The 26,629-nt window shown below is 43.9% G+C and overlaps 1 protein-coding gene across 1 annotated transcript in view; it reads right to left on the reverse strand.

Annotated features, from left to right (window-relative positions):
• Positions 1 to 26,629, reverse strand: part of KIF5C (kinesin family member 5C) — a 166,879-nt gene that overhangs the window by 68,452 nt on the left and 71,798 nt on the right. The window contains exons 5-10 of the mRNA XM_022569689.3: positions 22,047 to 22,095; positions 21,724 to 21,779; positions 20,749 to 20,836; positions 16,282 to 16,406; positions 13,544 to 13,648; positions 13,025 to 13,173 (exon numbers count right to left, since the gene is read on the reverse strand). Coding sequence (XP_022425397.2) covers positions 13,025 to 13,173; positions 13,544 to 13,648; positions 16,282 to 16,406; positions 20,749 to 20,836; positions 21,724 to 21,779; positions 22,047 to 22,095 — 572 coding nt within the window. The remainder of the gene's footprint in view (positions 1 to 13,024; positions 13,174 to 13,543; positions 13,649 to 16,281; positions 16,407 to 20,748; positions 20,837 to 21,723; positions 21,780 to 22,046; positions 22,096 to 26,629) is intronic.

Below are 26,629 nucleotides of genomic sequence, written 5' to 3' on the forward strand. Positions count from 1 at the left end.
TAAAAAAAAAAAAGTAGGGCTTCCCTAGTGGCCCAGTGGTTGAGAGTCTGTCTGCCGATGCAGGGGATACAAGTTCGTGCCCCGGTCTGGGAAGATCCCACATGCCATGGAGCGGCTGGGCCCGTGAGCCATGGCCGCTGAGCCTGCGCATCCGGAGCCTGTGCTCCGCAACGGGAGAGGCAACAACAGTGAGAGGCCCGCGTACCACAAAAAAAAAAAAAAAAAAAAAAAAGTAAATTGACGATGGCAGAATTCCACTTATTGCATACTTCTGAAGAAGTACAAACTTCATTTAAAAATATGTGATATCCTGTTTTATTTGCTATTGACTTTTTCATTTTAAACTCCCACCAGTTCTTGTCCTGTCACATTTGCTGGCACTATCTGATGTGTGATTCGGGTTAATTGCTGTTGTCATGAAATGACATTTTGGACATGATTTCTATTTCAGTGAAAGAAATTCAGCAGTCCTCACCAGTGCTGCAGACGTCATTCCAGAAATTAATTCCTAAAGCAGACAACTAAATCACCCAACTGTCAAAAGAGGAGTTAAATGATTTCAATGTAATCATTTCAGTGTAATTCTCCCTCACTCACTGTAGCTTAAGGCTGCTGTCCCCAGAAGTGCTTCAACTCTAATTTTTCAATAACAGCAATCTTATTGCTACTTTAAAGTCTATGCCGATTTGACACTTTCACCTCACCTTCTAACATCCTCAGGCAGCGTTGTGGGTGTTTCTCAGATACAAGCACAAACACTGCAGCATCCATTACCAACTTAGGTTAGTAAGAAAGTGAACAATAATCTATGGCTGAAATGCTTGTGGACATTTAAGGGTATACTTTGAGGATACTAATCTTTTTTTTTTTTTTTTTAACATTTCTTCCTTCCTTCCTTCCTTCCTCCCTCCCTCCCTCCCTCCCTTCCTTCATTTCTGCGTTGGGTCTTTGTTGCTGCACACGGGCTTTCCCTAGTTGTGGCGAGCAGGGGCTGCTCTTTGTTGTGGTGCTCAGGCTTCTCACTGTGGTGGCTTCTCTTGTTGTGGAGCATGGGCTCCAGGTGTGCGGGCTTCAGCAGTTGTAGCACACAGGCTCAGCAGTTGTGGCTTGCGGGATCTAGAGCGCAGGCTCAGTAGTTGTGGCGCGTGGGCTTAGTTGCTCTGCGGCACGTGAGATCTTCCCGGACCAGGGCTCGAACCCGTGTCCCCTGCATTAGCAGGCAGATTCTTTTGTTTGTTTGTTTTTTGTTTTGTTTTGTTTTGTTTTTGCGGTACGCGGGCCTCTCACTGTTGTGGCCTCTCCCATTGTGGAGCACAGGCTCCGGATGCGCAGGCTCAGCGGCCATGGCTCACGGGCCCAGCCGCTCCGTGGCATGTGGGATCTTCCCGGACCGGGGCACGAACCCGTGTCCCCTGCATTGGCAGGCGGACTCTCAACCACTGCGCCACCAGGGAAGCCCGGCAGGCAGATTCTTAACCACTGCACCACCAGGGAAGTCCAAGGCTACTAATCTTACTTTTTACATCATAAAGAGTCTCTTGATTTCCAGTGATACTAGAAAAGAGAAGAGTAGAGCCTTTATGCTATACTCAGGCAGGTTTAGCCAGAAGTCCAATTTTGTGAGCGGACCCAACAAGGTTGTCCCTCGTATAGCTGAACCTCATTCTCAAAGTTCTTTTAAGTTGTTGAGAAAATTCTTTTTCTCCCACTTCTGTAGTAATTTGAGTCCTGGCAAGAGATAGTCTACTCAAATTGGGAAGAGCTTAACAAAGGTATGGGAAGGGTGATGGGAAATAACAAGGGATAATGGGTACCCCACATTAGTGATGGGGGTGCCGTTACCACCCTTAGGCTAAAGGGGTCCCAGAGGGAGGGAGCTATAAGAAGAAGGCTGTCCATACTCACAGATACAGAGAACGAACTAGTGGTTACCAGTGGAGAGAGGGAAGTGGAGAGGGGCAAGATAGGGGTAGGGGATTAAGAGGTACAAACCACAATGCATAAAATAAATATGCTACAAGGATATATTGTATAGCACAGGGAATATAGCCCATATTTTATAATAACTATAAATGGAGTATAACCTTTAAAAATTGTGAATCACTGTTTTGTACACCTGTAATTATATAATATTGTACATCAACTGTACTTCAATTTTTAAAAAAGAGAACAAATTAAAAAAAAATTTTAACCCTTAAAAAAAAGAAGAAGGCTTCCCAGTAGAAGCTGTAACAGCCTTTGGTCTAAGAACACAGCCAACCCAAAGTGACCCTTCAGGGAAGGAGTCAAGAAATTAATACCCTGACCTCACTCTCTCCTCTCCTTATGACTGCCTGCCCATGTTCCTTCCCCATTGGTGGAAACTAACTGGAAGCCAGAGGCAAGGGAGCCCATTGTAGCTGTCCAGACTGGTCACTGTCCCAGGGCACAGAGCAGAGCAGAGATGGTACAGAAACAATCCAGAGGAGCAGATGGAAGATACACAACCCAACTCCCATTTGGAACTGAGAACAATGGTGGGAAACCATGTCTCTTGCTGCTGTCCTAGACAGACTCCATTCAGTCCCAAATGAGGCAAAAACATCATGCCTCTCCATCCACTAAAGGTAGAACATGAAGAAATCAGCTAACACTGATTGGGAGAGAGATTAATTATCCCAGAAGTGTTCTACAGATTTAAAATAATCTGAAATAAAATCTCAGGAGTTTTGCATGTGTCTGTAGAAATTGACAACCTGATTCTAAGATTTATAATAAAAATATAGAGGGCCAAGAATAGCAAAGACAGTTTTTTTTTTTTTTTTTTTTTGCAGTACGCGGGCCTCTCACTGTTGTGGCCTCTCCCGTTGCGGAGCACAGGCTCCAGACACACAGGCTCAGCGGCCATGGCTCACGGGCCCAGCCGCTACGCGGCATGTGGGATCTTCCCGGACCGGGGCACGAACCCGCCTCCCCTGCATCGGCAGGCGGACGCAAAGACAGTTTTGAAGGACAAAGCTAGAGGATGGAATATCAACATATTATAAAGCCACAGTAATTGAAACTGATTAAATTGTCCAGAAACTTTAGAATAGAAACAGAATAGATTATCCAGAAACAGACACTCAGCTATGTAGCCATTTGATTTACAACAAAGGTGCGCATACAGCACAGAGGGAAGGGATGGTCCTTTCAGTACACGGTGCTGGGGCAGGGGTGGAGGTGACGATCTTTATCAACTCCCCCAATAACATATAAAAAATTCTATTACAGATGAATCATATGCATAAACGTGAAAGGTAAAACAATAAAGCTGCTAGAAGAAAACAGGAGAGTATCTTTAAGACCTTGGGGTAGGCAAAGATTAATTTCTTAAATAGAATAGAAAAAAAGATAAATTTGACTTCATAAAAATTTAAAACCCTCTCTTCATTAAAAGTCACCATTAAAAGAATTAAAACATACGCTGCAAAGTGAGAGAAGATATAAACAATCCATATATCTGCCAAAGGACTTATCCAGAATAATCCCTATAAATCAATCAGAAAAAAAGCAGACAACTGGTGAAAACACTGGGCAAAGATCTGAATAGGAACGTCACAAAAGAAGTGCCAATAAATACCACCCACAAAGGGTGCCGAACAACATTAGCCTTCAGGGAAATGCAAAATAAAATGACAGTAAGATACTTTTACACACCCAATAGGATGGTTAAAACATTTTAAACTGATAATACCAAGTGTTGATGAGGATGTGCAGTGACTATAATACTCAATTGCTACTAGAGGGAGTATAAGCTATTCCAATCATTTTAGAAAACTCTTTGGTACTATCTATTAAAACTAAATATCTTATATCCTGTGAGCTAGCAATTCCACTCATAGGTATATAACAGACAGAAATGAGGACATATGTTCACCTAAAGACATGACAACGAATGTCATAGCAACTTCATTTATAATAGCCACAAGCTGAAAACAATACAAATAACCATCAACAGTAGAATGGATACATACATACCATATTCATACAACAAAATATTATATAACTCTGAAAAATAAACTACTCCTACACCTAACAATGTAGTGTACTTCAAAGATACAATGTTGCATAAAAGAAGCCAGATACAAAATAATACTGCATGTTTTTATTTGTATCAAGTTCAAAGACAGCAAACAGTAATCTAAGTTGACAGAAGTCAGAATGCCACTTACCCTTGAGAGTTGGGTACTGACTGGGAGGGTTCAAAGAGAGGCTTCTAAGATGCCAGGTGGTGGTTACATGTGAATATACATGTATATTTAAATTTTTACTGAGTTGCATACTTAAATATATTTTACTATATGTATGCTATATTCAACAAAAATAAGTTAAGAAAAATAAACTGATGTGGAAAGAAATCAAGTCAGATACAAATATTTCTAAATTGTGGAAGAAACAAGAGTTACTAAGAGAGATACTGAACTTCTGTGCCTGGATTTATTTCTTTTTAATAGAACAAATATTCTCCTATCTAGGAGGTTGAAAGCAACCTTGCAAAATGAAATAAAGAGTGTCTTGGTCCCTTGCTCTCACAAGAGACCTAGAATGAAAGGATGATGAACATCTATAATCTCTTGTTGCTTCTTACCATGAACTTTAGGAAAATCTACAGAGTAAAAGGGCCTAATGATTAGGTTCTATCTAATTTTGTCGCCAGTGTGGATTAGCTAGTGGTCTGATGAGTTTTGTTTTGTTTTGTTTTGTTTTTGCCTTGTTCACCGTAGAGCATGTCCAAGTGTCTTCCAGCTCTCATACTCATCGCTCTTTTATTTTGGTATTTTCCACATACGTGCTAGCTGTCAATCACACTAAGCAGTGTTACATCTGGACCCTCTGTTCAAACACAGTGAATAAACATGGATCCTGGGCGCTCAGGACACAGTGCCAGGACCCATGAGCATTTCCTGCTCAGCCTGGTTTGCAAAAGGATTTCAGGTAGCTAACAAGGAAACATAAAATTGATGGGATAGCAGAAATTAAGAAATGCTCTTAAGGCAGGTTTTATCATTTTTTCTAGCTGAAGCTATATAGCAATAGCAATACCACCCAGCCCTATAGTTTTGAGACATCACCTCCTTGATACAGGAAAAAAACCCCAATAATCCATGGGAGCCTTACCATAGCCATGAACTGACTACTCATTCATCACCTTTATGGGTCAATCTCACTCTGCTAACATACGATGAATCCAGTATGACCTCATCACTCACAAGGGAGCACAAAAGTATCTTGGGTCTTCACTTTCAGAGATCCTCAGTTTGGTTTTTCAACCAGATCCCCTAAGCTGTATACAGAAATAAACGCCTGTTCCACAAGCTATGACCACAGCAGACACTGAGCAAAATCCTAACCAAAGGCTAGTTAGGGGAAGAACCTTAATTGATATTAGGTTTACAGCTTAATAGCAAGACCTACTTGGCAGGAATGAGTCAAATCTTAAAGGTACAATGATCAGGGTTTCTGTTTTGCAGCTTTTCTTTGTTTCAGCTTTCTTTAGAGAGATAAGCACCACTTAAATAATATGATCTAGGCCTGCACCAGATATAATATCTCTTCTCCCCATAGGGAGGGAACAAGGATACGCAGTTCTTAAAAGATCTCAAAGCTAATGAATGTTAACCATTTTTGGAGAAGGCAGACCAAGCATAGCAGACAGAGAGCAGAGGCCACAGTACATACTCCACCTAGATCTCCGTACACAGTTACGTCAGAAAAGGATACACTGACATATTCCACTGAAGGATGGAAAGAGGAAGACTCTACCCCTCTGTCCTCGCATGCTCTGTTATGTCCTCCTCAGCACCTCTCAGTTCCTCTGTCACTGAACTCGCAATTTACTTGTTCAGAACCACATGCCCAGGCTTCCAAGACTACTGATCGTGTGCATTTCCACCACCTTCATTAAGCCCCCACATGTGATGTCACCATTATTTGGCACTTGAATCAAACCCTGTTGAAGAGGGGAAGTCGTAGAACCACTGGTTCACATCACTCTATGTCCTGTTAAATCCCATCCCCACCTACTTCCTGAATAATTGCCTATATTTGTGCTTTCTGGCCAAGATCAGTTCTAAATGATATAGAAACTACATACTGTTGGAGTTTCTTCAAATTACCTCGGCCTCCCCTGGAACAGCCAGGAAGATGTTTGTTCTTGGTACTTCCTATCTCTTGTTTTCAGCATTTTCTTTCCCTCTCCAGGATAGTAGTGGCATTTGAACAAGGAGCTCTAGACAAACCCACACCTTCAATGCATAGAATAAATCTGTAATGTAGGATTCCACATGGCGAATGGTGTGCATGAGAGAGAGATAAAGAGACTGAGATCTCTTGTGGGGTGGAAGAGGGTAGCCCAGCATCCCTCTCTATCAGTCAGGGTTCTCCAGAGAAACAGAACCAACAGGAGGGAGGGAGGGAGGGAGGGAGGGGGGGAGAGAGAGAGAGAGAGAGAGAGAGAGAGAGAGAGAGAGAGAGAGAGAGAGAGAGAGAGAGAGAGAGATCTTATATATCTGATATCTTATATATCAGAGAGGATATCTATCTATCTATCTATCTATCTATCTATTGAAATTGTCTCACTGGAAACTCAGGCAGAAATCGATGCTACAGTCTTGAGGCAGTTTCTTCTCCAGAAAACCTCAGTTTTTGCTCTTAATGTCTTCATCTGATTAGATGAGCCTCACCCCTATTATGGAGGATAATGTGCTTTACTTAAAGTCAACTAATGGTAGATGGTATCCACAAAAAAATTTCAGACCTAGGTTAGTGTTTGATTAAATAATTGGCTACTACAGCCTAGTCAAGTTAACACATAAAACCATCACACCTTCTAATCTGCTCTGGGTCCTAGTTCCCATATAAAACACCTAACCTTCTTCTGGACACATGACTGCCGCAAAGCACCTTTCCATTTCCCGGTAAGGCCATTTCCCTGCCCATGAGTCAGGGATGTAGGGAAGGAGAAATTAAAAGCTTTAAATTTTGTCTTTTGAAAAATTTTAACCTCCGGAGAAACATTAAGAAATGACCAGCTTGGATAAAGATTTGGCATCTGGTTAAACTAACTGTCATCCACAGCGTTTCCTCCTCCAAGAGCAAAAATTAACCCTATTGGTGTTTGGCAACAGGCCCTCCAACAGGGGGTGATTTGATTCTTTCTCCATCCTATGTCAAACCTGCAGCCAAGCATCTCCCTTGGCCAAAGTGCTTGCTCTAGTCCCGCAGGGAACTTGTTCTTATGCTCTGGGGACATGCATTTTGCACACACACCACCCAGGCTCTGCCTAATCCAGCTGCCATTAAACCGAGCATGAAATGGCACAATTTTTTTTTCAAAAAGTGCATATCGGAGAAAGAGAAAAGAATATTACTTTTCCTAAACTATCCATTCTCCTTTCACATTTAACATATAAATAAAGCCTTTGGATTATTCATGCTGGATCAGTCAAACTCTTGGTGTCAACAATGTGCTGATTCAGGCTTTTTCTAAACTGATTGGTCTGCCCCCTGGGGACCCACCTTTCCCTAATTACCATCACAAATCAAGGTACATTAAATAGGCTTCCATGATTGGGTGATCTGGTAATTGTTAACTGGGTGATTTTCATACTTCTAAAACTTAAAAATAACCTTTTTGAATAGTGCTATAAAAGTACTTTGGGGACTTCCCTGGTGGTGCAGTGGTTAAGAATCCGCCTGCCAATGCAGGGGATACAGGTTCAAGCCCTGATCCGGGAAGATCCCACGTGCCGTGGAGCAACTAATCCCGTGCCCCACGACTACTGAGCCTGTGCTCTAGAGCCCGCGAGCCACAACTACTGAGCCCGTGTGCCACAACTACTGAAGCCCACGTGCCTAGAGCCCGTGCTCCGCAACAAGAGACACGACTACAATGAGAAGCCCGCACACCACAACTAGAGAAAGCCTGAGTGCAGCGATGAAGACCCAATGCAGCAATTAAATAAATAAATTTATTAAGATAAAAAAAAAAAGAATGCATTACCTTTCCTCCAAAGGTTTCAGTATGCCTGACAGCACTTCATTTAAAAAAAAAAAAAGGGGGGGGGGCTTCCCTGGTGGTGCAGTGGTTGAGAATCTGCCTGTCAATGCAGGGGACACGGGTTCGAGCCCTGGTCTGGGAAGATCCCACATGCCGCGGAGCAACTGGGCCCGTGAGCCACAACTACTGAGCCTGCGCTTCTGGAGCCTGTGCTCCGCAACAAGAGAGGCCGCAATAGTGAGAGGCCCGCGCGCTGCAAGGAAGAGTGCACCCCGCTTGCCGCAATTAGAGAAAGCCCTCGCACAGAAACGAAGACCCAACACAGCTAAAAATAAATAAATAAATTTATTTAAAAAAAAAAAAAAGTACGTCGGAAAACTGATTAAAGACTAAGAAATGAAACTCTGGGAGCCAGATGAAAAAGAAAAATTGGTGAAAGTGCTCTAATTTGAGTCCCCATCCCTTAAAGCAGGAAGTGTTCTGCTTCCTGACAGACGACGGCTTTTTGACTCTGCTGCCCTCAGGCATCTGTATACTCTGTCATGTTTCTACTGTATCAAAGGACCTACTACTGTTTCATTCAGAACATCAATACAGTATAGCCTAGCAACAAACATGGCCTTTCTTCGTGTCCTTGAAAGAACCACGTGGCAAGAACTAAGGAACTTCATGCTGCCCTTAGGTTTGGCCACCCCTGCAACAAGAATATCATGAAGACTCGTTATACTGAATTTGGGAGATGCCCGGCAGTCTTTTCTGAGTTCATAGTGCTTAATCTCATTAGCTATCAGATACCATGTCTAATCTGATGTTCAGACTCATGTCTGTGTGTAATTGGGTTCAATGTGTGTAGTTAACAATAAAGCGGGTACTGGCCCCACAGAGAAGTTAGATGTCTTTGAAGAATCCATTAACTAACTCGAAGATGGAGGAAAGGGAACAAAATTTCACACATTTCTAATTAAGGGCAGGAAAACAAACCAGATCGAAACCCAACCAAATTTCTTAACATAATGGTGTCATAGTTCAGCAACCGCTCGAATGTTCTAGGGATTCCTACATAATAAGCATTAGGTTCATCTGTTCATTCATTTTGATAACATTTGTCTGCTGACCAACTATGGTGTCCTAGTTGTCCTAGGTGCTTGTTGGGACAACTGAGGCTGGTAATAAACTAGTCCTTGTCTTCATGGAGCCTAGTATCCAGATGACTCTGACTAAAGATTATAGACCAACCTATTTCATTTGAAAATATAATTGACATACTACTTATTTCCTGGAATCCTAAATTATCAGCAGGATTTCTGTTTTTTTTTAACATGCATACTAAGGGTCTTTTTATTTTTATATTTTTTAACATCTTTATTGGAGCATAATTGCTTTACAATGTTGTATTAGTTTCTGCTGTATAACAAAGTGAATCAGCTATATGTACACATATATCCCCATATCCACTCCCTCTTGCGTCTCCCTCCCACCCTCCCTATCCCACCCCTCTAGGTGGTCACAAAGAACCGAGCTAACCTCCCTGTGCTACGCGGCTGCTTCCCACTAGCTATCTATTTTACATTTGGTAGTGTATATATGTCAATGCTACTCTCTCACTTCGTCCCAGCTTACCCTTCCCCCTCCCTGTGTCCTCAAGTCCATTCTCTACGTCTGCGTCTTTATTCCTGTCCTGCCCCTAGGTTCTTCAGAACCTTTTCTCTTTTTTCTTAGATTCCATATATCTATATATAGATTCCATAAATACGGTATTTATTTTTCTCTTTCTGACTTACTTCAGTCTGTATGACAGTCTCTAGGTCCATCCACCTCACTACAAATAACTCAGTTTCGTTTCTTTTATTGTATATATGTGCCACATCTTTTTTCTTTCTTTTTTTTTTTTGTTGCGGTACGCGGGCCTCTCACTGCTGTGGCCTCTCCCGTTGCGGAGCACAGGCTCCGGACGTGCAGGCTCAGCGGCCATGGCTCACGGACCTAGCCACTCCGCGGCATGTGGGGTCTTCCCAGACCGGGGCACGAACCCGTGTCCCCTGCATCAGCAGGCGGACTCTCAACCACTGCGCCACCAGGGAAGCACTGTGCCACATCTTTTTGATCCATTCATCTGTCGATGGACACTTAGGTTGCTTCCATGCCCTGGCTATTGTAAACAGAGCTGTAGTGAACATTGTAGTACATGACTCTTTTTGAATTATGGTTTTCTCAGGGTATATGCCCAGTAGTGGGATTGCTGGGTTGTATGGTAGTTCTATTTTTAGTTTTTTAAGGAATCTGTTCTCCATAATGGCTGTATCAGTTTACATTCCCACCAACAGTGCAAAAGGGTTCCCTTTCTCCACACCCTCTCTAGCATTTATTGTTTGTAGATTTTTTGATGATGGCCATTCTGACTGGTGTGAGGTGATACCTCATTGTAGTTTTGATCTGCATTTCTCTAATGATTAGTGATGTTGAGCATCCTTTCATGTGTTTGTTGGCCATCTGTGTATCTTCTTTGGAGAAATGTCTATTTAAGTCTTCTTCAGCAGGATTTCTTTAATCATTCACTCCAGAAATTTAATTCTACTCCTACTTCATTCAGTCCTGATCCTTATATTACACCCATATCCTTGTACATTATGTCACGTTCAGTCCAGTCCCATACATGACCATGACTTTCCCAAGCCTGTTGAAAGATGGAGGAAAGGGGGGACTTGCAATCACTGGACACCTTATTCTGTGCCAGCCCTTGTGCTACGTAAAAACTGAAGCAATTCATTTAATCCTCCCAATAATTATCAGAAGTAGGTGCTTTATTATATTTCTTCATATAGGCAAGGAGATTCAGGCTCCAAGAGAAGGAAATGAGAGAAAAAAATGGGTGAGAAGCAGAGCTTAGCTTCAAAGCTGGAGTAACTGACCCCAGAGGGCTGTGCTCATCAAGGTCCCTGATCAAGCAGCCCACATGGAAGAGGCTGTGGGTCAAATGGTATAGTCTCGGTCCTATAACATCCCGCACATTTAGATATTTGCTGGCTGTGTGGTCTCAGGGGCAGGACCTAATGGCTTGGAGCCAAAGCCTCAATTTCATCCTCTGCACAAAGGGGAGAGATGCCTACCTGATAGAATTTCTATGAGGACTTTGACATGCCTGGCACACACTAGTTCCTTTAAAAAACTGCTAGTGGGCTTCCCTGGTGGCGCAGTGGTTGAGGGTCCGCCTGCAGATGCAGGGGACACGGGTTCGTGTCCCGGTCCGGGAAGATCCCACATGCCGCGGAGCGGCTGCGCCCGTGAGCCATGGCCGCTGAGCCTGCGCAACTGGAGCCTGTGATCCGCAACGGGAGAGGCCACAGCAGTGAGAGGCCCGCGTACCGCAAAAACAAAAAACGAACAAAAAAAGAAACCAGGAGAGATGGGGCAGGCAGGATGATCCCCACAGTACTCTATGTTTCCCATAAACAGATACAGGTTTATAGGTATTCTGTGACCCTTAAGAAAAAGTAGGTGTTATCCTACTGCAATCCATTGACCTAGGCATTGTGCTAATCAAGGAAGTGATCTGAGAGGAAGTAAAGGACCCAAATCCAATTTAAAAGATATATCAGTTCTACAACCATTCAGTGTAATTATTATTTATTTAGACATCCCGCAGGTGCCATGACTGGGTAATTCTATGTTCTGTTGAGGGTTCAGGAAATGACTGGGGTTTAATGCAGTTTAAACAAGCCGTAACAATCTCCCATTCAGAATGCCGACCACCATCTGGCCTTTCGCTAGGCATCTTAAACGATTTCTCAGGCATAACCACACAACACACTCCCAGGAGGAAGGCAGAGGGAGTGCTCCGTGCATAAGGCAGCTGGAGCCCGCAGAGAACTGGTAACTTGTCTAAAGATCACACAGTTGTTTGAAGGGAATGACAGCAGTAGAATCCACAACTCCCAACCTCAGGTTCAGGCTCAGCCCACTGAGCATGGAAGATGCTCAGATGGCCCCAAGCCACAGCACTCTGGGAACTAGCACCTGAGGCAGCCATGCAGGGAGGATGGGGCTCAACACCTGGAACTGACAGACCATGACTGAAGATCAAGAAAGGAAGGAATGAACTAATCCATACCCATGAATGTTGTTGTAGGATTACTTTTTTTTTTTTTTTTGCGGTATGCGGGCCTCTCACTGTTGTGGCCTCCCCCGTTGCGGAGCACAGGCTCCGGACGCGCAGGCTCAGCGGCCATGGCTCACGGGCCCAGCCGCTCCGCGGCATGTGGGATCTTCCCGGACCGGGGCACGAACCCGTGTCCCCTGCATCGGCAGGCGAACTTTCAACCACTGCGCCACCAGGGAAGCCCTGTTGTAGGATTACTGACTGTCCTTGCTGCCTACCTCGTAAAATTCTCAGACATCTAGGAAATCTCCTTCGGACATTTTTGAAGGTGAGAAGAGGGTGGCCACCCTGCCCTTTCCTCAGCATACATGCTGCATCTCCTACCCCCAGGGTAAGTATCAGTATTTCTTCTCCCCACCCTTTTATATTTAGGCAACTACTCTACAATCACCTAAGTTTCAGTTACTCTATCAAGCAAATTCGCAGTGGATCCCAAATACTGAAGTGCTTACTGGTAGTAGTGGTACCACTAATCATACTACCAGGACTGGCAGTTACCAGTCGAGTTACATACCCTTGAAATCCTGTGAACCTGAGCGACCTAGCTGCGTGCCGAACAAAAGTAACACTCCGCGGAATAACCAACAATCACATCTATAATAAGCTTGAGTTGTTTTTTTCAGCATCATACCTTTGAGAGGCATATTCCTACCCATTATTTTAAAACATAATTGTTCCTCTGGCCTCAATAAATGATGTCTCAAGTTTACAGGTCCCCTGCTAGATGCAATTTACTAACAGGCTGCTTGCTTCCCCACTCTGTTCCCTCTCTGACCCTAGCCCCTCGCCACTCACTCCTAACACCTAAGACCCAGCTCAGAGCATAGGTTACGAGAGGCCACGCCCACCTTTGTCCAAACATTAGCGTTGACTTGGTCTCAGCTTCATTGAATACCGAGGGAGAACAGCAAATAACGATGGTGGTTCTACAGTTCCCGCCCAGAGAGTCCTGAAGAATCCGAGTCATCTTGCTGTCCCGGTATGGCACGTGTGTTTTCTATTTAGGAAAAGAAAAAATATTGGCTGTTACAGCCCATTCAAAGAGAAAATACAGAGGCAAGCAAGTCAGTGATGGGAGCTGGGCTTAGAAACATGTGAAATAAAAACCTGTTGCCTGGTCTTTGGATCTTGCCAAAGTTTAGAATGCCCATTCTGGGACCACCCGGGTCATACGAAATTAGCATCACCATTCACACATTTTAATGGGCTAGATTTCCCAGCAAGCAGGGCGTCCACAGCCGGGATTCCCCCTGTCCCTTTCTGAACAAAAACAAATGAATCTCTGGGGTGTGTGGCAAAGAGAGTACACGAACTCAAAAGGTGACTTCTCATAATATCATTGAATAGATGGGGACAGGATCACTTACTGTCCCTTCTGCCAAGGCAGAGATCACGTTTCCAAGAGCAGACAAAGACTTATTGATATTTTTAGCTTCGTCGAGAACAGCTCCCTCGGCACCAGTTTTGCTGACCTACCAGAGAGAAGAGAAAACAGTGAGCTGCACAGGACAGCAAAAGCACAGAGGAGAAAATTCCAATTCACAGGAGGGCAAGCGGGGAGGAAGGGACTGACGTGAATCCTCCTGGAATGCAGGGGAAAATAAAGGTAAGTAAGAATCACGGTGATAAAACCTTCCCTTGTACCTGAGGCTGGGGATTTGTTCTCTCACTGTCATTTTCCTCTCAACTAGGTTTTAGGGGGAACAGCTGAGATGCCTCAAGTGTAGAGCTGCGGATGCTTCCCAGGGGACATTTGTCCAGGGACACCAGGCTCCAAAAGTGTTGTCACTACAGAAAGGCTGGGGTCCTGCGAGACTGAACCACAGTCTACATGCCCAGGAAGCATTAAGAGAAAACACGGTCCCAGCCACAATGAATGCACTATTGGGAAAGCGTAGATTACAAGCTCCAACTTCAAGCAAAGGACAAGAAGTGGTAGGGATGGTTATCCGGACTCTCTGCTCCTTCCCTACTTATTCCCATAGCAAGAAAAAAAAAGGAACAATCATCCAAAAGGAAAAATACTCGACAAGACATGTAAGGCAAGAAAATGTACATTACATAGTGAATTTGTCTCTTTTCCTCTGCAGTTAGAGGGACCATGCACCATTCCTCCTCGGCTGTGTTATTACTGGTAATTTCCTATTTACAGCATTTGCTCTAGGTAGAAAGCAGTTCACAGATGCTAGAAAAAAGGGAACTCAACATGATTCATAGCTCTGCTGACTGGACAAACGACACGGCGGGGAGCGGCTGCACTCTGAAGAAAGAAAGAAAAGCAGGGAAATGATTTTAAACTGTGCGAAGATGGATTTCAATTCTGTATAAAGGAGAAACTCCCAACGATAGAGATGAATGCATGTCCAAGGGGAGATTTTTTCCCAAAGAAAAATTCAAAGATTTCTCTGGAAATCATGTGGGTCCCCTGCTTACAGATGAAGAAATCACAGAGCTGCTGTGTCACAAGCATTAATAGTAATAGTCTATTCACAAGGTGTTGTTTAAGGTGCTTTCACACTTGAGCATCTTAGCTCCATGAAATATGCGAGGCAAGTACAATCACCTTCCTTTCACAGACAAGAAAATTTTGAGCTCCAGGGATGTCAAATTGCCCACCCAAGGGAAGAACACCATTTAAGAAAGACAGGACTAAGACCCAGAGCTCTGTTCTGCTAGATCACACTGCTACATTCGTGCGGACACCTCTAAAGCAAGGAAAACAGATGTTAGCACAGGAAATGACGTGCAGGACCACAACTTTAAAATGCCTCATAAATATCATAAGTAGTAACCACTGACACTGTGCAGGCCTCCACTCTCAACTGCCTGCATTAAGCACTTTTCAGCTGCATTTGGGCCCTAAGTACTCATCTCTGTGCTCTGAAGGGACAGGGGGCAAGCCTGGGAGGAGGGAAGGGGTCACTGGGAGCTCTGTCTGGATCCATGCAACAGGTGCGGCAGCAAAGCAGATGCTAGTTGCTAACGGCCGGTCTAGAAGTGAGCAGTGCTGCTCTCTACTCCCGTGCTGGCGGGCATCTGTTTAAAGTTACAAGCCTGGACCAGTTCGATTTTCGACTGCCAACTAGGAGGATACGTGTGATCTGCTCAAGGCTGTACAAACGCGGACAGGAGGACAATCCAAGTAGCCATTACTCACACGGACGTTAGTGGCCATAGCTTGGCGTCCAGCCACTCAGTGGTGGGAGCAGTAAGTGGGGATCAATGACACAGTTTGGGAGACTGACTGAGCTTCAGGGCCGGCCCTGATGGGGACAGTTAGCACGACATCAGAGATGAGGGAGGCCACATGGTATTGTGCACAGAGGCTTGCTCTGTGATGTTGTCCGAGGTGGGCAGTGCCCCCAGCCGGGGTGTGGCAGCAGGAGCCTCTGGTGGTGCTATGGAAGTGAGGCTGGGAGGGCAGAGGGGAGTTTCTGGGAAGCCTATTCGGTCTGGAGTATGGCCTCAGCCAGTGCCTGGGAGAGCATGGACAGGGTACAGATGCCAAAAGAAAACCCTCACAAAATCAGAGAAGGGTCAGGGCTTGTGACTAAAACACTGGCTCCAGGCCCCGTAGACTGAAGGGAGTGAGGCTGCCCACATAGAACACGGTCAGTTCACGCCTCCTGCAGAGAGAAGCCGGGAAGGCAGGGAGAGCCCCACTTTCCAGATCTTCTATCAGCAAACAAACCTGCAGAGGCAGGCCTGCCACATTCCAGCGTCAAAGCCCCTTCCTGGCCTATTTGAATCTGTTAAAACACAGAGATCTTTCCTGTTCTCAGAAGTTCACGTCCCTCCAGCATTTGTGCCGCTGCCTTTGCCAGGCTAAGTTCACACCAACACTCGCCTCATGTCATCATCAGGGTCTATTAGGCATAAATCAGGTTGGCATTCAAAACACCTCCTGTGACATGAATAGGGGACTTCAGGACCAGAAAAGAAAGAGCAGAGAAATGAAGGTTAAATTTAATAACATCTTAGCACAACATCAGAAACTTTAAAAGCTCTTTAAAACCAGGGAATAGAAAGACATACAAATTATCCCATTGCACATTGAAGCAAATAACGGGGAAACTGTGGATAATACAAATAAAGAACCAATTACCTTTTCGCTCCCAGCCAAATCAACTAGATAAAGCTTCCCACTGAGTTTTTTTTCAGTCTCTACATTCTCTTGTTTAATATTAATCAGGAAGATACTGTGACTTCTAGAGCTGTGTTCATTCATGTCTGAAAAGGAAAACAGTTTACTGGTCTACAAAGAACATATAAATTTAGGTAGCAAGCATCTCAATAAAAAACACAACAAATCATGCCTAATAGCTCCGTTTTTTGTAAGTCCACTCAATTTAAAAAATTACCTGAGACCATTTCTCCTGCAAAACAACGCTCACTCTAGAAATGAAAGATTTAAAATATTTTCACGTGGCAAAGAAATTAATCTAAAAATCGTGGTCAGTGGTTTAAGACAACAGAATCTCGAGCTCTGCCTGAAGCCGCTATCCTCCAACACGCCAATCCAGCCTACCTCTCTCCTTGAAGAGCTCAAGTCTTCTTCCCCTGCCTCATTTTAAGTCCCTCAGCCTTTATCATTCTGACTGGTACCTGATGTATTCCATCTTCTTCATGTGTGTAAGCCTTGCCTTATCAGTGATATCATAAGCTTTCTTAAGGAAGAATTATGACTTTCTTAAGGAAGGATTAAGACATACATTTCTTCTATAACCCATGCTAGACACATAGAAGGTCTCAAAGATGAAACAGGCTTCATTAGGACCAAGTACCAAAAATAAAAATCTTCTTGGACCCTGGTCTTTGCTCACCAGGCAGGCAGAGACCCCAGTGACTGTTTTACTCAACCCCACTAGCAATTATTTCTCAAAACTATCTAACCAGGGGCTTCCCTGGTGGCACAGTGGTTGAGAGTCCGCCTGCCGATGCAGGGGACACGGGTTCGTGCCCCAGTCCAGGAAGATCCCACATGCTGCGGAGCGGCTGGGCCCGTGAGCCATGGCTGCTGAGCCTGCGCGTCCGGAGCCTGTGCTCCGCCACGGGTGAGGCCACAACAGTGAGAGGCCCGCGTATCGCAAAAAAAAAAAAAAAAAAATCAGTTGCATTATATATAACAATAATGAACAATCCAAAAAGGAAATTAAGAAAACAATTCCATTTAAAATTAGAACAAAAAGAATAAGATACTTAGGAATAAACTTAACCAAGGAAGTGAGAGGCATACACTGAAAACTATAAAATGTTGCTAAAAAAAATTAAAGAATACACAAATAAATGGAAGGATAATCCTTGTTCCTGGATTAAAAGACTTAATATTATTAAGATATCCATACTACCAACAGATTCAATGCCATCTCTATCAAAATCACAATGATGTTTTTTGCAGAAACAGAAAAGTCCATCCTAAAATTCAGATGAATCTCAAGGGTCCCTGAATAGCCAAAACAATCCTTAAAAAGAGCGGAGTTGAAGGTCTCACACTTGCTGATTTCAAAACTTACTACAAAGCTATGGTAATCAAAACAGTGTGGTATTGTCATAAAGGTAGACATATAGACCAATGAAATAGAGAGCCTAAAAATAAACCCTCACATAATATGGTCAAATAATTTTCAACACGAGTGTCAAGAGTGACCATTCAATGGGGAAAGGACAGTCTCTTCACCAAACTGAAAACTGGATATCCACATGCAAAAATGAAGTTGGACTCTTCCTTTAAGTCATATACAAAAGTTAACTCAAAAAGGATCAAAGACCTAAATGTAAAAACTAAAACTATAAAACCTTAGAAGAAAACATAGGGGAAAAGGTTCATGACATGAGATTTGGCAATGATTTCTTGGATATGACACCAAAAAACACAAGCAACAACAGCAACAAAAAAGATAACTTCATCAAAATTAAAAACTTTTGGGCAGGCTGAGCCTGCACATCCGGAGCCTGTGCTCCGCAACGGGAGAGGCCACAACAGTGAGAGGCCTGCGTACCACAAAAAACAAACAAAAAAAAAATTAAAAACTTTTGTGTGTGAAAGGACACTATCAACAGTGAAAAGGTAACCCACAGAATAGAAAATATTTGTACATCATATATAAGGGATTGAGATCCAGAATATATAAAGAACTACTACAAATAAACAACAGCAAAAAGCCAAACAACCCAATTTTTAAAACATGGCCCAAGGACTTGAATAGCACTTCTACAAAGAAGATGTAGAAATGGCCAATAAGCATATGAAAAAATGCTAAAGATCACTAATCATTAGGGAAATGCAAATCAAAATCTCAATGAGATAGCACTTCACACCCATTAGGATGATGATTAAAAAGAAAAGAAAAAAAACAGAAAATAAGAAGTGTTGGCAAGGATATGGAGATATTAAAACTCTTGCACACTGTTGGTGGGAATATAAAATGGTGCACCTGCTATGGAAAACAGTATGGATGTTCCTTAAAAAATTAAAAGGAGAACTACCGTATGATCCAGCAATTCTACTTCTGGGTATTTACCCAAAAGAACTGAAAGCAGGAAATTGAACAGATATTTATAAATACCTCCATGTTCATAGCAACATCATTCACAATAGCCAAAAGGTAGAAGCAACACAATGTCTATCTGTGGATGAATGGAAAACAAAATGTGGTCTGTGCATACAATGGAACATTATTCAGCCTTAAAAAGGAAGGAAATTCTGACACATGCTACATGGATGAATCTTGAGGACATTATGCTGAGTGAAACATGCACGTCACAAAAGAACTTGTATCGTTCCACTTATATGAAGTACCTAGAGTTGTCAAATTCACTGAGACAGGAAGTAGGGTGGTGGTTACCAGAGGTTGGGAGGAAGGAGTATAGAGGGTTATTATTAAATGGATATGGAGTTTCACTTTGGGATAATTAAAAATTCTGGAAAAAAAATTCTGGAAATAGGAAGTGGTGATGGTTGCAAATATTGTGAATATAGTTAATGCCACTGAATTGTACACTTAAAAGTGGTTAAAATGGTAAATTTTATGTTATGCATAATATAACAAAATAGAAGACAACTTACCAGAATGATAAGAAAAATAGTAATGTTCTGGACCAACAGTTCTGAACCAGGGGGCCAAGATGGACTGTCAGGTATATCATGAATAATTCATAACTAACAATAACTTAAGAAACAGTGAAAAACTTCTTTACAAATGAGAGATGCTATTAGTATAAGAATATCAGTCTTACATTCTTTCTTATATGCGTATAAGCAGAAGAGAAAGAAGTAGAGTTTAACCTACACTGTATACAGGTCTAGGCTCAACTATGAAACTTGCCATGTATAGGAATGTCATCTGATACATTTGTGGGGGTAGGGAAACAGTTGAGAATTACAGTTCTGGATCAAAGGATCATAGCACCAGTCAACCAAGCAAAGCTTGACTCTCTTCTACACCATGCGGGGAACTCACTACCTCTCCAGGTAGGCTTTACTTGGGGCAGCATTAAGGACTAGAGTTCTTCTTGTGATAGGTTAAAATCTGCCTCCGTGTAGCTTCAACAATTCTGGGTGGTCTACTCATTCAGATCAAACAAAGCAAGCTGACTCTCTTTCTTAATGTCAGCACCTTGAAGGTACTATGAAGAATATGTTCAGAAACACTGCATTGCCCATATGCCCTCCCCAGATATTTTTCTCTCTTCAAAGCTAGAAATCCTTCAGGGACTTCCCTCGTGGTCCAGTGGCTAAGACTCCATGCTCCCAATGCAGGGGGCCTGGGTTCGATCCCTGGTCAGGGAACTAGATCCTGCGTGCCGTGCCGCAACTGAGAGCCTGCATGCCGCAACTAAGACCCGGCACAGACAAATAAATAAATATTTTTTTTAAAAAAGTTAGAAATCCTTCATTCTTTCAAGTCCTCTTCACACGAACTCGCTCTCATCTGTGCACACCTCATCTGAATAAGACAGGCAGCCCCCATCTTTTCATGGAAACTCTGCTGCTCTGAACACCACGCGACCCGCTTCCCTGAGACGGGCCGACGAAGGCATCGCAAGATAAACCAGCTGACCTGACTATGTTTGTTACCAACAAGGCATCACAAAGTTTACAGTCAAGCTCCCGTTCCTCCATGTCTTTCTTTTCCTTGTTTACAAAGGGCAGAAATCTAACATGGTTTCTTTCCATGCGTATGACTGGCCTCTAGAATCTGTTGGTTTGGATTTTTTTTAAACAATAACATAGTTAAAATAAATGAACTTAGAAGCTTACTTTCTTCCCCCTTCAGTTGGTTGGTTGGTTGTTTACCCCAGTGTTCAGGCTTAGGCTGTTACCAGGGCCCAGAGAGTGAGTGTCACCCGACATTTCCAACAGGCCCCTGGACAGCAGGAGGCGCTGTTTCCCAGGACCTGCCCAGGCCCGCTGGTACTGCTTACACCCCTGTGTTTTGAGTGCCTGTCACTGCTTTACAACTGCCTTCCCCTGCATTATTCCATTTGGACCTCATTACCCCCACCCAACCTGGTTGGTAGGCAGACGTTTGTGTCCTAAGTTAGAGGGGAGGAAACACCACCCCAGGCTTACTCGTTACAGCCACGTGGCGGTTTGCTTTGCCTTCATCTATCACGTCCATGACCTCCTCGGGGCTTGACACAAACCGCTCGGTGCACCCCTGCAAGACAGCCAGATCAGGTTGGTCATGGAAAAACTGAAAAGCAACATGACTTTGAAACAGCTAAACATTTTCCCACTTCTCTTCTAGAGCTGCCAATCCAGAGAAAGGCTGCACTGTCGACCCAACAACTTTTCCTCCTCGCCTAGGGCTTGCAGTGTACATTAAAAAGAAGTCTGGGGCTTCCCTGGTGGCGCAGTGTTTGAGAGTCTGCCTGCCGATGCAGGGGACACGCGTTCGTGCCCCGGTCCGGGAGGATCGGCTGGGCCCGTGAGCCATGGCCGCGGAGCCTGCGCGTCCGGAGCCTATGCTCTGCAACGGGAGAGGCCACAACAGTGAGAGGCCGGCGTACCGCAAAAAAAAAAAAAAAAAAAAAAAGTCCGAGCAAACGCTAGGAAACCCAGAAGTAAACCACAAAATAAATGCCAGATTTTAGGTACATATCCGTACTCATCAGCAGTGGAGACAGAAAATAAAGAAGGAAACCAATGACGGAAAAAGAAACGGGTGAAATCTTGCTTTGCCTTTCAATCTAGCCACCAACTTTAATTAGATCCTGAAGTTGTAGACATAATGCTATGACAGGTTTCTCCTAAGTGCAAAGTATGAACAATTGTACTCGGTACCAAAGCCTCTTTAAATGTGAATAATGAATGTTCAGTTCTCCAGTTCTTACCTCATGTGATTTGACATCTGTGATATACTTACATAGAAACAACTGAAGAAATGAAAAGTCAGTTTTTTTAACCAGATGAATATTAAATATAAGGAACATGATTAAATATCTATATGCAGTTTATAAGGTAATATTCTGGGCATCTCATGTAATAATTATGACAGTGATTGGAGGGAAATCAATTGCATCATCAATCAAGTTTTCCTCATACCTTTACGTACGGGACTCTGTTTTTATCTTCATGAACAGCCAAGTTTGTCTTGGATACTACAGAGATGATAATGATGACATGCAAAGAAGAAAACAAAAGTTAAAGACCCTGTATTGGGGAAAAAATCGAAATTGTTACAGAAGATAGGTAAATCTAATCACTTTGCAATGACTCAAGTTAAAGCTTTGGCTGAGAATAAGCAGATAGCCTGAAGGCGATAGAACATCTCTATAAATTCCTTAAGCAGAACTGCTGTACATCATGCCAACCTTTCTGGACTTCAGTTACAGAACAAACAAAAGACAAGAATTCGGGTTACTCACCATCGAGTAAGTCCCTGATTTTGTCCAGGTAGATTTCAAAATAGGAAACCTGATTAAAAACAAATTGATTTTGAAACGGAAATGCCACCCTGTATTTCAAAAACATCATTATTAGAACTCGTAAAAGCTTTTTGTTATGCCACGAAGGGTAAGAAGAGCTCTACAAAGTGAAGATTCAGAGTCTAGAGGGCGGAGCCCCAGCCCACTCCCCTGGCCTCCTGCTTCCTGCTTGTCAGCTTGCTCCACAAGTCCCTGCTCAATGGGCCACTCTCCATCCCCACATCAGAGTTGCCTTCACTTCCGGCCAGGTGTTATTTACATCCTGTGCTAGACAGCCTTACAGGAGGACTCTACCTTTTCACCTTAGATGAGCACCAAGCAAACTTCTAGGAATGACAACAGCTAGAACAGAACATATCCTTTGCAAGTAACTGTCGAAGATCAGTAGACCTCACCTCCGGCATGACATTAACAGCCGCTTCAGACCAGGGAGGGAGCATGTTCCAAACATTCACGTGAAGAAGGTGGCGAGGGGGATAAGGGCAGTTTGCTTGGAACTACAGAACAGTAACAGGGAGAGAGCTGGTGATAGTGGCCAGCTTTGGGGAGTCCACGAAGGATCTGAACAAAATGCAATTTAATGAAACACAACTAGACTGTAAGAGGGAAAGGACGCCTTCCAATTAGTTATTCTCAAACTTCAGTCCCAGCACTGCCTATATCAGCATCTCCCATAGCGTCTGTTTAAATTGCCCTGAACCCTACTGCAATCCTCCTGAATCAGAATCTCCAATAAGATTTAGGAATCGGCTTCTAAACTCCCCAGGTGATTCTTATCTTATCTCAGGCTGATATCTGAGAACAACTTTAACTGGATACATGATCTTGGAGATTTAATTCACAAGTAACCAAGACCCTAGACCTCAATGTTCCCACCTGTCAAATGAAGCCATTCGACGTGATGATATCAAAAATTCTCTCTAGGATTCTGTACTGTCTACACTTGCCTTCTGCAGACCAGATCAACTGTCCTCTCCCTCAAGTTCATGGGGTTTTTTTCTTGAAATCTAAACAGAGGATTGAGCCAAAAAGGTGTTTTAAAAGTTGAAAAGTAGTTGTAAAGTTGGGATGTAACTCTACCTGTGAAATCTCACCCCTATATCCCAGCTCTGGACCAGTCCTGCCTCGAGGCAGGGGAAAGTGAACACTCCCTAACCCAGCACTAGTCCCAACCCAGCTCAGCCTTGGTTCATTATCTTTTGTCCAGGTCTCAGCCTGGAACCTCCTGATGCCTCGTTTCTCTGAGATCTGGGGTCCTGGCTTCAAACCCTGGAATCTGTAGCTGAGCATCCTCTCCCTAACAACCTCTGCCTGCTTGAATGTCTGTCAAACAGCCCTGTCACTGACCCTCTCTGTCACAGAGACAACTACCTGACCTTTGAAAGACCTACTGCTCTGGAAACCTCTCCCTGTGGCTGGAATCCTAGGGTCCGCTTGGCCTCTAACCTTAGACATTTCTAACCCAGCCCTTCTGCAGCCCACTCAACCCTGGTTCCAAACCATTCTATGTATTTCAGAATTGTCTGGTCTTCATTAAGACTTTTCTGTTATCTTTGAGATTTTAAGCTTGTGCCCTTACTTCCATAGGTTACAGAGAAAATTAATGACATCCAAAGACCGGCTGTGAACTAGATATTAGGAAATCTGGCAATTAGAATCTTGTTCATTTAATATAAGTAGAAGGAGAATCCTGATTTATTAGTTTCTTTTTACCATAACAGATAGTGGCTGCTTTGGGGTGGGGGGTTGAATTTTGTTATTTTTGTCACCTCAAGTACTTTGTAAAACCAGATGGAAGAAAAACAAATAAGCATTGTTTGGCACTAGGAGAAAGCACGTTCAGAAATAATGTTTAAAACCTCTGTGAGACCGGTCAGAATGGCCATCATCAAAAAATCTACAAACAATAAATGCTGGAGAGGGTGTGGAGAAAAGGGAACCCCCTTGCACTGTTGGTAGGAATGTAAATTGATACAGCCACTATAGAGAACAGTATGGAGGTTCCTTAAAAAACTAAAACTAGAGCCACCATATAATCCCGCAATCCCACTCTCGGGGCATATACCCTGAGAATACCATAATTCAAAGAGTCATGTACCACAGTGTTCATTGCAGCTCTATTTACAATAGCCAGGACATGGAAGCAACCTAAGTGTCCCTCGACTGATGAATGGATAAAAAAGATGTGGCACATATACACAATGGAATATTACTCAGCCATAAAAAGAAATGAAATTGAGTTATTTATAGTGAGGTGGATGGACCTAGAGACTGTCATACAGAGAGAAGTAAGTCAGAAAGAGAAAAACAAATACTGTATGCTAACACATATATATGGAACCTTAAAAAAAAAAGGTTATGAAGAACCTAGGGGCAGGACAGGAATAAAGACGCAGACATCGAGAATGGACCTGAGAACACGGCGGGGTGGTGGAAGGGGGGGGCGGCGCAGGGGGAAGGGCGGGGGGAAGGGTAAGCTGGGACAAAGTGAGAGAGTGGCATGGACATATATACACTACCAAATGTAAAATAGATAGCTAGTGGGAAGCAGCCGCATAGCACAGGGAGATCAGCTCGGTGCTTTGTGACCACCTAGAGAGGTGGGATAGGGAGGGTGGGAGGGAGGGTCAAGAAGGAGGGGATATGGGGAAATATGTATGCATATAGCTGATTCACTTTGCTATACAGCAGAAACTAACACAACATTGTAAAGAAATTATACTCCAATAAAGATGTAAAAATAAATAAATAAAACCTCTGTGGGACTCACTTTAAGGAACAGATTTTCAATATCGCCTTAATCAAGCCTCTTTTTCTTGAGTAAGCCTGTCACTACTCAGTTCAAAATAAGAAGCAGTCAGTAACGAACCTGCTCATTTACAATTATTATTTGTGAAATAAGACAGCCTAACTACAAATGCAGGACAGGAAGCTGGACTGTAAAATTCAGCCCTAGATGTCAGTGTTCCTCCTCTCCTTCCCCTTCATGCTGGGGCTATTTTTATCTTAATAAGATTCTAATATGAGACCTTATTTTGAGGGCAATAATTGGTTTAACATCTTACTCCAGGATTATCCCATAAGAGCCCTATAGTGGTTTAAGGTATTTAAATGCAAACAGCCTTAAAGATGCACTAAGCTCCCAAATCTTGATCCCATCAAAGCAACAAGTGTCTGTATCCTCAGATATAAAGAACTCTAGCAAGGAGGAGAAGCTGGCTTCAGCCAACAAAAGGAGCTGTAAAGAAAAAGATTTGCTGGATGTACTTTATAATTGGGCAAATAGTTTCTGACTTGTTTAAATATAATTTGGGGAAGGTACACAGCAGAAATAAGTAAAGGTGGAAATTTAATATAATGGAACAGGTACCGCATGTGGGGTTGGTCAGATCAAGAATCTAAATCTCAATTCTGGGGCTTCCCTGGTGGCGCAGTGGTTAAGAATCCGCCTGCCGGGCTTCCTTGGTGGCGCAGTGGTTGACAGTCCGCCTGCCAATGCAGGGGACACAGGTTCGTGCCCCGGTCCGGGAAGATCCCGCATGCCGCGGAGCGGCTGGGCCCGTGAGCCATGGCCACTGAGCCTGCGCGTCCGGAGCCTGTGTTCCGCAACGGGAGAGGCCACAGCAGTGAGAGGCCCGCGTACCGCAAAAAAAAAAAAAAAAAAAAATCCGCCTGCCAATGCAGGGGACACGGGTTCAAGCCGTGGTCCAGGAAGATCCCACATGTCACAGAGCAACTCAGCCCACGTGCCACAGCTACCGAGCCTGCGCTCTAGAGCCCGCGAGCCACAACTAATGAAGCCCGTGCACTTAGAGCCCGTGCTCTGCAACAAGAGAAGCCACTGCAGTGAGAAGCCCGCGCACCCCAACGAAGAGTAGCCCCCGCTCACCACAACTAGAGACAGCCCGCGCGTAGCAACGAAGACCCAATGCAGCCAAAAATAAATAAATTAATTAAATCAATAAATCTCAACTCTGCCGAGGACTTGATATGTCACTCTGGCCATCTGGCTCTATATCTTTTTTTTTTTTTTTTGCGGTACGCGGGCCTCTCACTGTTGTGGCCTCTCCCGTTGCGAAGCACAGGCTTGGGACGCGCAGGCTCAGCAGCCGTGGCTCACGGGCCCAGCCGCTCCGCGGCATGTGGGATCTTCCCAGACCGGGGCATGAACCCATGTCCCCTGCCTCGGCAGGCGGACTCAACCACTGCGCCACCAGGGAAGCCCCTGGCTCTATATCTTTGAACTTCAGTTTCTCACCTCTAAAATGATGGGCCTAGGCACCTGGGTCCCAGCCTTCAAGGATGATCAGCCTCTTGGTTGATCTGCTCACCTCCCAGTCTGCTAACTGCCCCTTTCTCCTCCACCCCCTTGTCAAGCCCGTCCCCAGTCACCGTGGCGGGGACCCTACCAGCCACGTGCATCCTGGACACAGCTGATTGGAGCTGGGGGCAGGGGGTAACTACTGGAGGCTAGGCCAATAGGCCCCTCCCCAGGGGAATGATGAATTGGAAATAAGGGAATG

This window comes from Delphinapterus leucas, chromosome 8, assembly GCF_059928025.1.
Source record: "Delphinapterus leucas isolate spDelLeu-1000000601 "Yukka" chromosome 8, BTC_Dleu_Yukka2, whole genome shotgun sequence".
NCBI lineage: Eukaryota > Metazoa > Chordata > Mammalia > Artiodactyla > Monodontidae > Delphinapterus > Delphinapterus leucas.